This window comes from Penicillium rubens, assembly GCF_028828025.1.
Source record: "Penicillium rubens strain IBT 27055 chromosome Unknown utg000002l_segment0_segment0, whole genome shotgun sequence".
Classification (NCBI taxonomy): domain Eukaryota; kingdom Fungi; phylum Ascomycota; class Eurotiomycetes; order Eurotiales; family Aspergillaceae; genus Penicillium; species Penicillium rubens.
In genome coordinates, this window is record NW_026890600.1 from 4,121,669 (window position 1) to 4,136,670 (window position 15,002).

Below are 15,002 nucleotides of genomic sequence, written 5' to 3' on the forward strand. Positions count from 1 at the left end.
CATCGATACATACATATAGGCGATATACTCTGATGCTCCTAGTAGGAAAAGGCAAGTTTTTCTGTACATGAAAAGAAAAAGCACTGTGTAAGACAATTTGCCGTATAAACAAAGAATAAGATTGACTACTAGCGTGTGTATAACTAATCTCCAGACAAACAAGGTATGACCATGGCCCCTAAGGCTTGGGTTATGTGTTAGATTCTATCAATCAAAAAGCTTTGTAGCCCTAATTCATACTCGATGAATAGTACTAAATCGAATCAGTGCAAGATGCCAGACCTCTAAGGCTACATTCGAATGCACATCATAGTATTCTGTTTTGGTTATAAACCAATTGAACTTCTTTATACATATAGTGGGAATTAGAATGGAATCGGGTTGTGACGATTAGGAATTTCGATGGTTGAAAGACAGGCGAATCTTACGTAGAACCTGTTCCGGTTGGGAAGAAAAGAAGAATAACCATGGAACCACGGAGTACGGAGGACAAATTTATTAATTAAGAGAAAAGCCACATGTCTCATCATCTCCATGGGGTTTCAGACATCCACACTCGGGATTCCGTGCATTCGGGTTGACCATTTGGCTCTGGGGCCGAGTACACCGGGATGGGGCCGATCTATCCCGATCTCTATGATGTACAGTGTGCACATACATCGGTTGTACATCTGCATATAAGCGCGACATAAATGTCAATTTTTTTCAAATCCCCCAAATCAGCATATGCAGGCATACACATTTTGGGATACTCCGTGAAATACCAGGGTTATCCCCCGATGTGGGATTTGTATATTCCCGTCCCCTGCCCCAGTCTAGTCTTAACCTGTGTCGCTCACCGGTGAAGTTCGGGGGAAATATGCAGGTTGAAACGATTGACCAGTAATAATGTCTCCCCACATTGTCAAAGTCTGCCAAAATTAAATGTTTCTACTCATGGCGTCATGGGGAAAAAAGAAAGAAAAAAAGAAAGAAAAAAGAAAACGAATGCCCCAGGAATGTTGAGGCTGCTTTCGGTCATCGATGTGATCGGTAGAATACTCAAAACAACATCGGATGTTTGTTGATTTCTCTATTCAAAGAACTGAATTGAAAGCGTACAATAACTATAAGATATAAAAGAATAAAGTAACATTTCTCTCCGGTGAACCCGGCAATTCCCCAAATACCCTAACAGTACATTGTAGATACTTCATTACCAGTGGCTGTTATTACGGCGGGAAATGTACTGCCAAGGTACCGGACTGAGGACTGACCTCATGGATACCCCCGTCATCCCACCTTTTTTGCCCAGGTGAGGTTCTGTGTTTCGTGTCTTATTTCTTCTCCCGCTTTTCTTCTTACTTTCTTCTTTCCCTACTCTTTTCCCTTCCTTTCTCCCATTAGCCGGTATCTCAACTCTCTACCTAACCCGGCTATCCCATTTCTTGTCCCACCATGTCTTCTTCACTATTGGACCAAGCTACGCGCATTGCGCGTGACTTCGACTACCCCGCCGAGAAAGTGCAGCGCGGGGTTGCCGAGTACATCAAGCAGTCTAACGAGGGCTTGACCAAAGAGGGCACCACCTTGAGCCAAATCCCTACTTTCGTGACTGCGGTGCCAAATGGCACAGAAAAGGTATGACGGCAGACTAATTTTCCAACGGGAATTGCGCGCTGATTCTCTTTGGTATAGGGTCTTTACTTGGCTGTTGATCTCGGTGGCACTAACTTCCGTGTGTGCTCGGTCCTCCTGCACGGCGACACCACCTTCTCCCTCACCCAGTCCAAGATCTTAATTCCTCGGGAATTGATGGCCTCTGGCACATCAAAGGATCTCTTCCTGTTCTTGGCCCGTCAAATCGAGGCATTCCTTCGCATTCACCACAACGAACACTTCGAGGCCCACCTGCTCCGCCGACGGGAGGGTAACACCGAAGAGGACCTGTTCGATCTGGGCTTTACCTTCAGTTTCCCTGTGCGCCAGTGTGGGATCAACCGCGGAACACTTATCCGCTGGACCAAGGGCTTCAATATCCCCGATGCGGTTGGTCACGATGTTTGCGCGCTGCTTCAGTCCGCCATTGATGAGTTGAGCCTGCCAGTGCGCGTGGCTGCGTTAGTGAACGACACCGTCGGTACTCTCATGGCCCGCTCATACACCTCGCCAGGCGAGACTGGCACTTTCATTGGTGCCATTTTCGGAACCGGTACCAACGGTGCTTACGTGGAGAAGACCAAGAACATCACCAAGCTCCAGCATATGAAGGATGCCCACTTTGAAGACTCCACAGGCGAGATGATTATCAACGCTGAGTGGGGTAGCTTCGACAACCACATGAGCGTTCTCCCTACCACCGTGTTCGACGATGAGCTCGATGCCGACAGCAACAACCCCGGTGTGCAGATGTTCGAAAAACGTGTTTCAGGCATGTTCTTGGGCGAAATTCTCCGCCGCGCGCTCCTGTCTCTCTACCGTGCCGACCTGGGACTGTTCCAGGCCAACAAGGACTCCAAGGTCGTCCTTCCTGAAGGATCCATGCTTTTCCGTCAATGGGGTCTTGACACCAGCATGCTGAGTTCAGTCGAAGCTGATACCAGCGAGGACTTGGTGGATGTGAAGACTGCATTGAAGGATCACCTCGAGATTGAGAACCCCAGCCTCGAAGAGTGCCAGGCTGTGAAAACCATAGTTCACGCCATTGGGAAACGTGCCGCTCGCCTGAGCGCTGTCCCGTTGGCTGCTATTGTCGTGCACAGTAACAAGCTTCAGACTGATGATATGATTGACATTGGTGTCGATGGCAGCCTCGTTGAATTCTACCCCAACTTTGAAGGGCATTTGCGTGAGGCTTTGCGCGAAGTTCCCGAAGTTGGAGCTGCAGGCGACAAGAGGATCCGTATTGGCATTTCCAAGGATGGCAGCGGTGTTGGCGCAGCTCTGATTGCGCTCGTCGCTAACAAGACCGAGGGCTTTGAAATTCCCCGCGAGAACTAAATGACCCGGATTATCCCATGGTTCCCTTCATTACGTCTTTTGTTGGTTGGAACTCTTCGTTTTTCACGACCTTTACAGCGGCCGACCCCCTCTCTTCCCCCCAGCGAATCTGAAAGCCGGCTTGGTCGACCTCCCTGATGTTACTCAAATCTCCGACCTGCCACAATCTGTTACCCCGAAAACAAATACCCTATTCAAGTTCTCTCCTCTTGCTCATCCAAACCCATGGCAACACTGTCAGCTGAAACCAAGATTCAGATCTTGATGGCCAAATTGCCGACCCGCGAGAGTTCGCTACCTGCGGATGCGGACATCCACAATTACCGCACCCCATTCAGTCTACTTCCTATAACAATGTCACATTATATTAAGGCTGGACTTTTCATTTGAAGTCGCAGAGACTTCCTTCGAAGCCTTCCCGGCGTGGGACGGCATGCGATGACGGTACATTGCATTGAACTGGCTTCTAAACCCATTGTCATCTTCATTTCTTGTCTATTTATTATTTCACAATTCCATTGCTTAATGAATCTCTCCAAGTAGATGTACGAAAAGGCGGATAAAGAAAACAATATTTGCACTAGTCCTACTGGCATTACATACTTCTGGGACATCTCAAAGTCCCCTATTTACTAGGCTCATACCCAATAGCCCGAGGTGCCTGAACAAAGTCGATATGGCCAGACGAGCCCAGCAAGAAGGACGCCTTGCCACCATTGACACTCGGATCAATCCCAATGAAGTTATTGGGGAACCCAACATCAAAAGTAGTCGCCGCCTCCAAAAACTCAATCTGCTTATCACTAAGCCGAATCGACAAAGCCTGGATATTGTCATGCAGATGCTCAATCTTGCGGCCTCCTACAAGCGGGAACACATTCGGCGCCTTGCAAAGCACATAAGCTAACGCAATAGTAGTGACCGACTCAATCCCATGCTCAGCAGCAACAGTGGCCAACGCCTCGGAGATACGCCTCTCCTCTTCTGTCTGCTCAGCACCCATCGTACTGCGCAGACCCTCACCCGTCTTCTTCCGTTCCTCGACCTGCTTAGCAGTCTGGAAATGACCGCCACCAAGCACATCCCACGGCGCAAGCGCCATCCCGAAATGCCGCGCCATGGGTAGGATATCGCGCTCGAAGTCGCGGCGCATCACGTTCCACCGGCCCTGGTAAATAGAGAAAGGCGTTTTGCCGTGCGCGCGCGCATAAGTATTCGCCGCAGAAACGACCCACGCGGGAGAATCCGAGATCCCGAGGTACATGACCTTACCCTGCTCGACGAGGATGTGGAGGGAGTCCATGATTTCCTCGATAGAGGTGGTGTGGTCCCACCAGTGGACGTAGAGGACGTCGATGAAGTCGGTTTGGAGTTTGCGGAGAGAGTCACGGACGCTGAGGGTCATGTTGCGCTTGTGGTTCCCGCAGGCGTTAACAGTGTTGCCCTTACCGAGCGCGTGGCTGCGGTAGTCGGATGTGAACTTGGTGGCTAGAACGAATTGGTCGCGGTTGTTGCGTGCGGCCATCCATTCACCGAGCCAGGTCTCGGATTGCTCGTCCTGGTAGTTGTTTGCTGTGTCGATGAAGTTTCCGCCAGCGGCGACGAAGGCATCGAGCAGTGCAAAGGATTGCTCTTTGCTCATGCTGCCCATGAATCGGCTCCAGGCGTCGCCGATGGACATTGCGCCGAGCTGAAGGGGGGAGACGCGGACTCCTGCTGTTGAGGAGAGGACCCGGTACCGGCCCAGAGGGGTGGCGGGCTCTGGCGCAGCTCCGAAGATTTCGTCCATTGTATAGTTGGAGTAATGTAATGTTCTTGTTACGAAGACTGATGGTGGTGGAATGAAGTATTCTGGTCGCTTGATGTGCCTTTTATACTTGGGCTTCTTTCTTCGCTGACGGAGTTAGTATTTCGGTGCTAACATTGGAAAGACTAGTTTCGTCATCCCATTGCATCTATTAACCTTGGTGATCGGAATTAACTCTTACTCGCAATTATATCTCCGTTCCCCATATCTATATTGTACGGTTTACTACATCAAACGTGGAGTTGTGGTCTTGTGCATAAGTACCTGTAACACTGCCCTCCCCATGGAAACTGATGGATATCATCGAGCAGTCATAATAGCAGTGCAATGCCAGTATAGATCGGCTAGGATAGGCCCTGTATATGCTGTACTCGGGCCATGTAATAGACCTTTGAAACACCCCTACGAATTGGGCGAAGTATCTTGTGACCTATATTGATTGACTTATACTCTTATAAAAACAAGTATGACCATATCAAGAATCATCAGAGAACGATGAAGTATAGCACAACGTAGGAACAAAGACAAGCTTAACCCCGATCTCCGAGTTGCTTCCGTGGTTCCAAGCCGCACTAATCCCCATCTCGTTAGAGCCATGTCAGCTTGAGCTGTCGATCATTTGAGCCATTCACAACATTGTAAACTCCGCAATTGCACAGAACGCTTTGTTCATCTGGAGTAAACCCTTAACCCCTTCCTCAATTTCAAACTACTCGGTCAGATCCAATATTTATCCTTTTCCCCCTGTTTTGTCAACAGCGGTGTACTCGTAATCCGTTGCAGGAACAATGTTTCTCTCTGTCGGATGCTCGAGCAAGGGGCGATGTACTATGCACATCCCCCTGATCGCTGATTGGCGAACGACTGCAACCAAAGACTTGCACATCAGTTCATGCAACAATTAAATAATTGATCACGCTGGTCCTTGCATTCTCCTGACTGCAGCCCCACCTATCCAAACTGAACTGGACATTTCGCCCGGACATTTCGTCTGTGTTCAAGAGCACATTTTGACTCAGACCCTGTCAGATGCGAACAGATCCGCTGTTTGTTCTGATGGCTTATGATATTCGGGACTAGTGCGACTAATGATAGTTGCATAACCGCTTTGTCAACTGTTTGAACTAATCGACTAGGTGGTTCCTTGGGAACTGGACCTCGCTGCCTAATTACGAAAGCAAAAGACTGCAGGATATGCAGCTCAGTGGAGGATCTCATGTACCACATGGACTCCTGAAATATGATCACAGGGTTCTGCGCAACCTGGATTGGTCCTTTTCTCCTTCCCAAGAAATCCACAGGCAAGGTTTCAGATGAGACCTGTACGAACTGGTTGTGTTTACAAGGTCAACCTTGGCTTATTTCTTCGTTTCCTTTTAAATCTCTGTAATTTCCTCTTCCTGTTCATATGCCCCAACTTTCGTTAATTCTTACTACGGGCTTCTTTTGATTTTTTAATACTGCTGGCTTTTTCCCCTTTCGTTCATCATGGGCTTCCTCGATGCCTTGAAAGTCAGATCTCGCAAGGACGCAGATGTACCTGGAGATAAATCTGAGCACAACACTGAGCAGAATAATGTGACACCCAATGATGACAGCCATTCCGAGTCTGTGGGTCAAACTTCAAAGCCCTCGAGCGAAAAAGAGAGCACTCTAGTCGATGAGCATTTGACGAGAAATGCGACTCCTAATAATGACACCGACAAAGAGCTTGCAAGCCGTGATACTCCAACGCCCGTCCACAACGACTCCAACAGGGAGCTGGTCACCCAGGATCCATTAGACAAGCAGCCAACACCAGAAGAGAAAAAAGAGGACGATGGCGCAGAAACGCCGAAAGACGAGGAAGAGTACCCAAACGCATGGAGATTGACTCTGATCAGCATTGCTCTCTGTCTATGCGTGTTCTGCGTGGCATTGGTATGCACTACCAGTTGGCTTTATTTGGATGCTCACATCCAGCTAACACCGAATCCACTAGGACAACACTATCATTGCAACAGCAATTCCTAAAATCACTGACCAATTCAACTCACTCGAAGACGTCGGCTGGTACGGAAGTTCATATCTCCTGACAACATGTGCCGTGTCCCTGACATTTGGCAAACTCTACACATTCTACTCAATCAAGTGGATATACCTGATCGCGCTCTTTATTTTCGAGGTCGGCTCGCTCGTCTGTGCTGTTACTCCCACCTCGGTCGGACTCATCTGCGGCCGAGCCATCGCCGGACTCGGAGCGGCTGGTCTTTTCTCGGGCTCTATCCTCATCATCAGCAAGAGTGTACCCCTGGTCAAGCGACCTGTCTATACGGGCCTCATTGGCGCGATGTTTGGAATTGCCAATGTAGCCGGTCCTCTGTATGTTGCTCCTGTTTCTTGATTGGCGAGTTATGCTAACTTACGGCAGTATGGGAGGCGCATTCACCGACCACCTCACTTGGCGTTGGTGTTTTTACATTAACCTGCCTCTTGGAGGAGTGACTTTCTTCTTCTTGTTGTTCTTCTTCCAAACACCGAAAGCCATCTTGAAGAAGAACACCTTTAAGGAACAAATGAAGGAGCTGGACCTGATTGGCTCCTTCTTTTTCCTGCCCTCTATCATCAGCTTGTTGCTTGCGCTGCAATGGGGTGGTACCAAGTATGCGTGGGGCAGTGGACGCATTATCGGCCTATTTGTGGTCTTCGGCGTCCTCGGTCTCGTGTTCATTGGCGTACAGATCTGGGCCGGAGACCGGGCAACCGTCCCGCCGCGCCTTATCAAGAACCGTAACATTTGGGGCTCGGCCTGGTATGCCCTTGCTCTTGGCGCTGCATTCTTTGTCTTGACATTTTATGTGAGCACTCTTTCCCTTTAGTTCCTCCTTCCCACCCGTCCCAATCAAAGCACTAACACTTGTTTTAGCTCCCTATCTGGTTCCAGTCAATCAAGGGTGCAACCGCCTTGAAATCCGGCATCATGAACCTGCCCATGATCATTGCAGTTGTGATTGTCTCTATCCTGGCTGGTGGCCTCGTCACCGCTTGCGGATACTACACACCCTTCATGATCGCCTCGGCCATCATAATAACCATCGGCGCAGGTCTCCTGACGACCCTGGAGACAGACTCAAATCACTCCAAGTGGATCGGATACCAGGCGCTCTTTGGTATCGGTCTGGGCTTGGGCATGCAGCAACCCATGATCGTCGCTCAGACTGCTCTGAAGGTCGAAGACATTCCCAGTGGCACGGCTCTCGTCATGTTCTCCCAGACTCTTGGTGGCGCTATTTTCGTCTCCGTCGGGCAAAATGTGTTCCAGAACCAGCTTGTCCACAACTTGGCTCAGTATGCGCCTACTGAGGACGCTGCGAAGATCGTCTCTGTTGGCGCTACTATGCTCCGCACTGTTGTAAGTGGTGATGCCCTGCAGAGTGTCCTGGTTGCCTATAATGCTGCTATTGTGCAGACTTTCTACGTTGCTGTCGCCATGGGCGCATTATCGCTCGTTGGGCCCATCTTCGTGGAGTGGTTGTCTGTCAAGGGCAAGAAGGTCGAGGTGGCCCCTGTTTGAGGCTCGAGTCTGAACTGGGAGGTCTTTTCGTGCACATTCTTAATTTTCACACCGTTATATCTTTTTGTTTCTGTCCTCGTGGGATGGTTTACGGAGTATTGTCCTAGGCCATATGCCTATTAACTTTCTACTGTTTATGATAACTCATGCGTGTATTAATGTCGAATAAAAAGCCCAATCAATATCATTGCTTTGTGTGATGGAATGTATCTTTTGAATGATCGCTATTTTATTTCTCGACTGGAAGAGAAGCCTGTCTCCATCTTGCTCAGAGGTCTAGACCAGAGTTATTGGTTTTCCAGCTTGGCGAAGGCGTCTTGGACTTGTTGGCTCCAGGTACGTTTGCCTCATCTCTTCCCTTGGTCAGGCCTCTTGCACTCAATGAAAAGACATTAGCGAGCTCATATCGCAGGTGTTATTCGGACCGAGCAGGACACCCGCTAGAGAGGACATGTAAATTCCACGACACATTGTAGTAAGATTCAAACGTCGGCTTCCATCGGTTGACCCTCGGGCCTGGAGAGTTAGTATAGTGAATCGTACTGCCGACGTGCGACGTTAAGGAAATGGTCAACTTAAGGTACTTCTTAACTGGGTCGTCACTCGTGGCAACAGCATGGTACTGGAGAAGGAACGACACAACGAACCATCGGTGGCAGGTTCAGGCGATGACCTATCAGAGGAAGGTGCGGACGGCGGAGAACGGGACTTATGACGTTGAAGTGAGGATAGACTGAGAGACGACGGAGAAAGAATGAGTCCCAAGTGAGGAGAACCTGAGGCGTAGCTGAAAACGCTAGTGAGTATCCCCGGCCATGTCGCGACATCAGTCCCTTCAATGGATTTACAAGAAACTCAAGTCGTGTCACTGGACCCACTGCCTCTTTGGAGTGGTGTTCGTCAGGCCCTGGGACTCTGCCACAGATGCGAGGTGGAAAATGCATTGTCTTAACAATGGGGTAGCTCGAAGAATGAGGCTTAGAAAGTGCACAGCACACTTCAAGTGTGTAGTATATAGTGTATAGTAGAGAAGACGCAGGAGGATATAGATCAACTGTCCACGGCAGTTTATATCGTCGGCCTTGAAGAAGCGCTAGAAAATTATACAGATACGAGATTCGCAGTGGAGTGGTTTGCGATAGACCTAATATATATTTTTGTCAAAGTGAAAACATTTCTAATCTTTTGGCGTTGAGCCAAGTTTCATTTTATTTGGTCTTGGGTAAGACCGCTTGACATATTATTGTAACAATTTCTTTGATAATACAACGCTGAAGTAGCACAGAAGCAGAAGTGACAGACCTAAACCCCAGCATATAAACTCAGATACACCCCCCAGATCACCCCGCATGCGCTTCCAAAGACCACCCGTCGATCCACAGGAATGACTGTGTACATTAAGACCGAAACGACAGGCCGGTACTTCAGACGGGCACTCATAAGAGGCCAGAAATCCTATACGAGTCAGCATCTGTGTAATCAACACTGTTGTTCAACAGAAAAGCAACTTACCAAAAGAACCAAATCCCAGGATTTCGCCAGAGTCTCTCCCTTCAGCAGGTTGATGAGAACCACAAATAGCACGAGATTTACAATCGAGGCAGCCGTCTGATCAAAGAAGAACTTCATGACGAAGCTACGCAGCCCAGATGTCTGCGCTCGCGGCGCCCATCGGACATGTTTCTCCTTGTCCTTGTGGCTAGGGAGCAAGTCCTCCTGGTGAGACCGTGAAAAGAGAGAGAGCCATGAGCGGGGGAGAGAGCAAAGATTTCAGTGATCGAACACTGAATGCATTTGAGAGTTCGGCGCGCGTAGGAAACCCTGGATAACGCGCTTCAAGGGCGCGTTGCCAGTAGAAATTGGGGGCCACAATTAAGAGGCCATAGCCCAGAAACTGGAGCAGCGCCGGTGTGTTTAAAGTGAATGGAGCCTGAGACTTTGTTAATTCTGTCATGTTTGAGCACGCAGCATAGAAAGTCCTTACTTTGCTGTGCCTTTGATCGATCAATTGTGCCAAAACGTTAGCAAGGGCATTGAGAACCGTCGCTTGCACGAATGTCACAATTAACGGGGAGGTCATATTGGATATATTCCTTCAATCAAATCCATGGAAATATCAATGCCAATGCCCAAATGTACACAAATGACAAAAGAGTCGAGAAGGCTTGCCAAGTTGCGCAACCGTGTCCTGAGAAGCTAGCCGGTAGGGGGCGGATAAGGCTGAGAGATTAAGCGACACTTGGATGTTTCAACTTTTTATTTTATATCTTCTGCACCGCTTTTAGATAAAATTGCCTAATATAAAACTAAATTATCTCCGCCGAAACACGACATTCGGTCCATTCTTCGCGGAAGTGAAATGGTCCGTCAGCGCCAGGTGGCCCCCCGCGTCTTCGCCCTGACGATCCGCCAATGACATGTCAAAGAGGAACACCAGCCGCGCCAGAGTCAGCCGCATCTCCATAAAAGCCATACTCTTGCCAATACATCCACGGGGTCCGATGCTAAATGGACAAAATGCGTGTCGCGCAGTCTCGATGCTCTCCTTGGTCGTCTTCCAGGACATCCCAGAGCCCATGCAGGTGGCGTCCTCAATCCACCGTTCGGGGATAAAGGTCCCTGGTTCCCGGTAGTATCGCTCTTGGCGGTGGATGGAGTATGTCGGTGTGCCGCAGTCTGTGCCAGCGGGTAAGAAGACACCGTCGACCACAGCGCCACCTTGCATCACTTCGCGGGGAATCGCTCCGGGTACGGCTGGGGCCAGACGCAACGCCTCGTCGATGCATGCTTTGAGATACACTAGTTCGCCGAGCTGGCTGCTGGTAACGATCTCTTCGACTTCATTGAAGGCGCCGCGCACCTCGGCACACAGCTTGGCCAGTGCCTCTGGTCTCCGAACTAGGTAGAAGAGAGTGGCTGCCAGTGTAGTCGAGGTTGTGTCACTGCCCGCAATCATGAGGACATTTGACTCGCCCCAAAGTTCAGGCGTGCTGAGTCCATTGCCGGTCTCCGGGTCCTTCGCGTTCAACAGGTAATAAAAGAAGTCCTTCTTAGCGTCCCGACCAATCTGAGTACGCTCCTTGGCGCGTTCGTTGGCTTCAACGCGCGAGTTCATAATGAAATTCCATCGGTCGCGCGTCAGCTTGCGGATGAATATCTGGTCCAGACCCCAAGTGTCCAGAGGCATCCAAAGTCCGCACTGTAACAGAATCAGATAAACGTGCTCCCTAATGATGGTAAAAAAAGAAGTGCTTACCACATAGTGCCTGTTCGCAGCCCGATCCACCAAGCCAACTTTATATCTCCGAGTCTCAGAAATAAGCATATCAAAGCTCTTTCCGAAGCAGAGCTCGCCCATGACATCGTACGAGAGATAACTAAACCAGTCACCCATGTTCTTGACATTGCCCTTCTGATCATGCGATTCGAAATCCCCATCATATCCAGCTAGTACGGCACACAGCTGGCGCACATGGAGGAGCATCACATCCTCCATGCCCTTGAGAGCGTTCTCCGAGAAAGCCTGGCTAAGTACTCTCCTTTTGCGACCATGCATAGTTTTATCAATAGCATTGTGGGTGTTATACACACCCTTGATGGCGGGGAAAGCATTGTAGAATTTGGCCTTCTGAAGGCGTTTCCCGTGCCCGTAGATATCGTGCAATCCACGGTCAGAGTTGACAGAGACAAAATTAGGCGCAACGCGCACGTGTGTCCCGTACTGACTGTGCAGCTTGTGTAGCCAGAGATGGCGGTCACCCTTCAGGCCATGGTAGAGCTGGACCCAGGGTGTGATGGATGCGAGGAAGGGGCCGTTGATATGATGAAGCGGGTGAAGGAATCGATTGTAGAGGGTGTAGGCGAGGGTCTGAAGTGAGTTAGATTATTTTACTTCTAAGATGTGATAGTTGGAAGTGGGAGGGCATCAGAATGTATCGAAAGGACAGGATATGCGTACCGCTACGGCTAATAGCCCTACCAAGCCTCCCAGAACCCTCTGTAGAGAAAGGCACTCTAGCACAGATTCAACGAGCATTTTAAGAGATGATCATAAAGGAATAACCTTTTCAAAGCGCTACTTTATCAAATGTCTCATAACTTCCTTTATACTCCAGCTACCGTCGATACCCGGCCCCAACCGAACCTGGTCAATGACGACGGATCCGTCCTACAAAATCCTACAAAACAGGTCGGCCTTTGTTGGTGGGACTGGAACTCCAATCAAGCGTGGTTAATTTCTACTCCATACTGTAGATAGGTTTATGTCTGACTCGGTTATAGGCGGTTGTTTGGGGATGATCTGTACATATGTACAGGGTGATTGGTTATGCTTAAATACCCACGCATCGACTTTATGGTATCCGCGGGGAAAGGTCTGCTTCATGTCTGGTACTTTTGTGGGGATTCGGGTCCAGTGGAGTTGTGGTCTAAAGACAAAAAGAAATGAATATTTCAACCTGATAACCCGTGGTGAAAAATTGTAGGGGTACATCGTCGTTACATAGGAATGCAACATGAATCTACCATTCTCTATTTTTGGCAGGCTGCCGTCATTCACTAATTCGGTCATACAGTAGGATCCCCTGCCAGTAGATGTTCCCCTCTATTGACTCCACTGGCTCGGTTTCTCCTTGGTGTGATAGTATCACCGTTATTAGCCGATGTACAGTGGGTAATCAGAGACATCCGCTCCGAGGATTCCACTTTTTCAGGAATGCAACACAGTCAGCAATATAGTGTAAACACGCTATTTTGTCGCGCGAGGCTGTCCTGCAGCACCGGTGTCGGCGATGAAGTCGATGATAACCCGAATAAAGTGCCTCCAGGTCGATTCAGGATCATGAGATGGCCCGAAACGGTATTTTCGGAGGCTCAAGCTTTGGAGCTGGCGGTTAAATCCATGTAAGATTATGTCTAACTGGTGTGTCCATGTATTCCTCCGTCCAAAATCCATTGCTCGTTGTCGTCGTTGTCATCTTGCACACGTCGCCAAGTCTGTTTTCGTTCAGTTTGTCCCACTGCCTCGGCCTGTTTTATCTCAGGGGCACGCCAAACAGGTCGCATAAGACCACCCGCTGCGAGAAGGGGATTGCGACTGAAATTGCGTTGTCCTTGCGGGATGTCCGCCGCACCTACTTCATCAACAGGCTCGGGCTCGCTGACCTCTGGAGTTGGTTCTGCCGGCGCGGAATGATAGACTCGGCGGACCTTGCCACCTTTAATATCAAGACTCATTACAGTCTTCTTCTTCTCCCATTCGGGACGAGCTTTCTCATCCATCTCGCGCTGAATGCGCTGCTGCTTCTTGAGCGCCAACGCTCGTTGGGTGGGTGTCATCCACAAGGTTGAGGCGACATTCGGGGTCTCGAAATCCGCTGTTTCATCGACAACCTTGGTTCGGCGGGCGTTCTGCGCTTGGAACTGGAGAAGCTTGTCCCTGTGTGCTTTCGCGGCATCCAGTTTGGAAGGTTCGGACCCGGGAGTAGGTCTGGGACCCCCTTCATGATGAACACCTTCATTGTGTACGCGCATCTTCTCTTGTCCCCGCTCCGCCCGTAGTTCCCGAATCATGCCCTGCACTTCTTCGGCGGAGAGGAGTGGTGTGCCGCAGAATGAGCACGGCTGTAATCCCTCGAGTGAGCAAATAATTTTCCCGCAGTTAAGACAATTGGGCGCTGGATCGAATACTGGGTGTAGTGACCCATAGCATGTGCAGTTGCGTCTCTCCCCCAGACTCGGATTTGTCGATACCTCTAGGGCGGCGATAGCTGCGGTGAGGTCAGAGATATCGTTGGTTGTAAGAGCTGTGCTTCCCTTGGAAGATGATCCGGCTCCTCCACCTTGACGTGTTGACTTGCTCACTTTTGATCGCACATTTGGTAGCATGTCTGAGATCGTAGGGCCGCTCGCGGACGGTGGTGGCTTCGGGGATGATGCAGGTAAAGGGGAGGGAATGCGTGACGAGGCCGAGGACCCATGCGGTGATGGTGCAAGAGCGGGAGTAGTTGGTTTCCGAGAAGACATATAGTCTTCTTCATCGGCTTTCTTGTAGGCGCCACCTACATTGCCGTAGTTGTCTGGTCGGCGTGGTGGGCCGGCAGTGTGCAGCGGAGCCTTCTTTTTGCCCTTCTTGGCTCCTCCACTTGATCTCGATGCATCTCTGTTTTGTGTAGAGGGATTCTGAGGTGGTCGCTGGGGTTCTCGCCGTGAATTAAACGAGGAGATGAATTCTAGGGCAGCCGGGGAGTCGCCTAGGAGGTTTTTGAGATGGTCGGCACATGCCTCCCTCGAGAGGCTGAGGGCATAGTCGATGACCTGAGAAAGTGAATCTGGATCCAGCGGGAGAAGCTGGGAGAGACGAGGAGCTGCCCATGCGTTAAGATCAGCCATGTTCGAAAATATTTCGGCGTCGTTGGTGAAAGATGAAATGCCCGTCCCCGCACTTATTAAGCACCTCCAGTTCTCGGGGCCTGTCCCGGCCCCCGGGGGCTAACCACAGAGGCACACAGTTTCCAATCAGGACCAAATCAACTTCAACCTGTATCTTAGACTAACCATACATCCGATATCAGCGCATAATTTCCCCTTAGACTCGGATATCAGCCATTACTAGTGGGTTCACTGAGCGCCCTGAGATTAAACCGGCACCTAGGGCATATATGT

At 49.9% G+C, this 15,002-nt stretch overlaps 6 protein-coding genes across 6 annotated transcripts; 2 read left to right on the forward strand and 4 right to left on the reverse strand.

Annotated features, from left to right (window-relative positions):
• Window positions 1-1,433: 1,433 nt before the first annotated feature.
• glkA (glucokinase glkA) lies at window positions 1,434-2,979 on the forward strand (the record flags this gene model as incomplete). The annotated part of the gene is made up of 2 exons (XM_002566200.2): window positions 1,434-1,620; window positions 1,678-2,979. The coding sequence occupies exons 1-2, from the start codon at window positions 1,438-1,440 to the stop codon at window positions 2,977-2,979; spliced, it is 1,485 nt and encodes a 494-aa protein (XP_002566246.1). The 5' UTR covers window positions 1,434-1,437.
• Window positions 2,980-3,604: 625 nt separating this feature from the next.
• N7525_004039 (uncharacterized protein) lies at window positions 3,605-4,768 on the reverse strand (the record flags this gene model as incomplete). The annotated part of the gene is made up of 1 exon (XM_002566199.2): window positions 3,605-4,768. The coding sequence occupies one exon, from the start codon at window positions 4,766-4,768 to the stop codon at window positions 3,605-3,607; it is 1,164 nt and encodes a 387-aa protein (XP_002566245.2).
• A 1,506-nt stretch (window positions 4,769-6,274) lies between these two features.
• N7525_004040 (MDR family MFS transporter) lies at window positions 6,275-8,339 on the forward strand (the record flags this gene model as incomplete). The annotated part of the gene is made up of 4 exons (XM_061212899.1): window positions 6,275-6,706; window positions 6,768-7,147; window positions 7,197-7,623; window positions 7,692-8,339. The coding sequence occupies 4 exons, from the start codon at window positions 6,275-6,277 to the stop codon at window positions 8,337-8,339; spliced, it is 1,887 nt and encodes a 628-aa protein (XP_061069920.1).
• A 1,302-nt stretch (window positions 8,340-9,641) lies between these two features.
• N7525_004041 (Mpv17/PMP22 family protein) lies at window positions 9,642-10,419 on the reverse strand (the record flags this gene model as incomplete). Its single annotated transcript, XM_061212900.1, is given in 4 exon segments — window positions 9,642-9,794; window positions 9,852-10,055; window positions 10,066-10,269; window positions 10,324-10,419. The coding sequence occupies 4 exon segments, from the start codon at window positions 10,417-10,419 to the stop codon at window positions 9,642-9,644; spliced, it is 657 nt and encodes a 218-aa protein (XP_061069921.1).
• A 231-nt stretch (window positions 10,420-10,650) lies between these two features.
• N7525_004042 (cytochrome P450) lies at window positions 10,651-12,375 on the reverse strand (the record flags this gene model as incomplete). The annotated part of the gene is made up of 3 exons (XM_002566195.2): window positions 10,651-11,538; window positions 11,596-12,207; window positions 12,298-12,375. 3 exons carry the CDS (start codon window positions 12,373-12,375, stop codon window positions 10,651-10,653), a joined length of 1,578 nt encoding a protein of 525 aa, XP_002566241.2.
• An 878-nt stretch (window positions 12,376-13,253) lies between these two features.
• N7525_004043 (C2HC5-type zinc finger protein) lies at window positions 13,254-14,729 on the reverse strand (the record flags this gene model as incomplete). Its single annotated transcript, XM_002566194.1, has 1 exon — window positions 13,254-14,729. One exon carries the CDS (start codon window positions 14,727-14,729, stop codon window positions 13,254-13,256), a length of 1,476 nt encoding a protein of 491 aa, XP_002566240.1.
• Window positions 14,730-15,002: the final 273 nt, after the last annotated feature.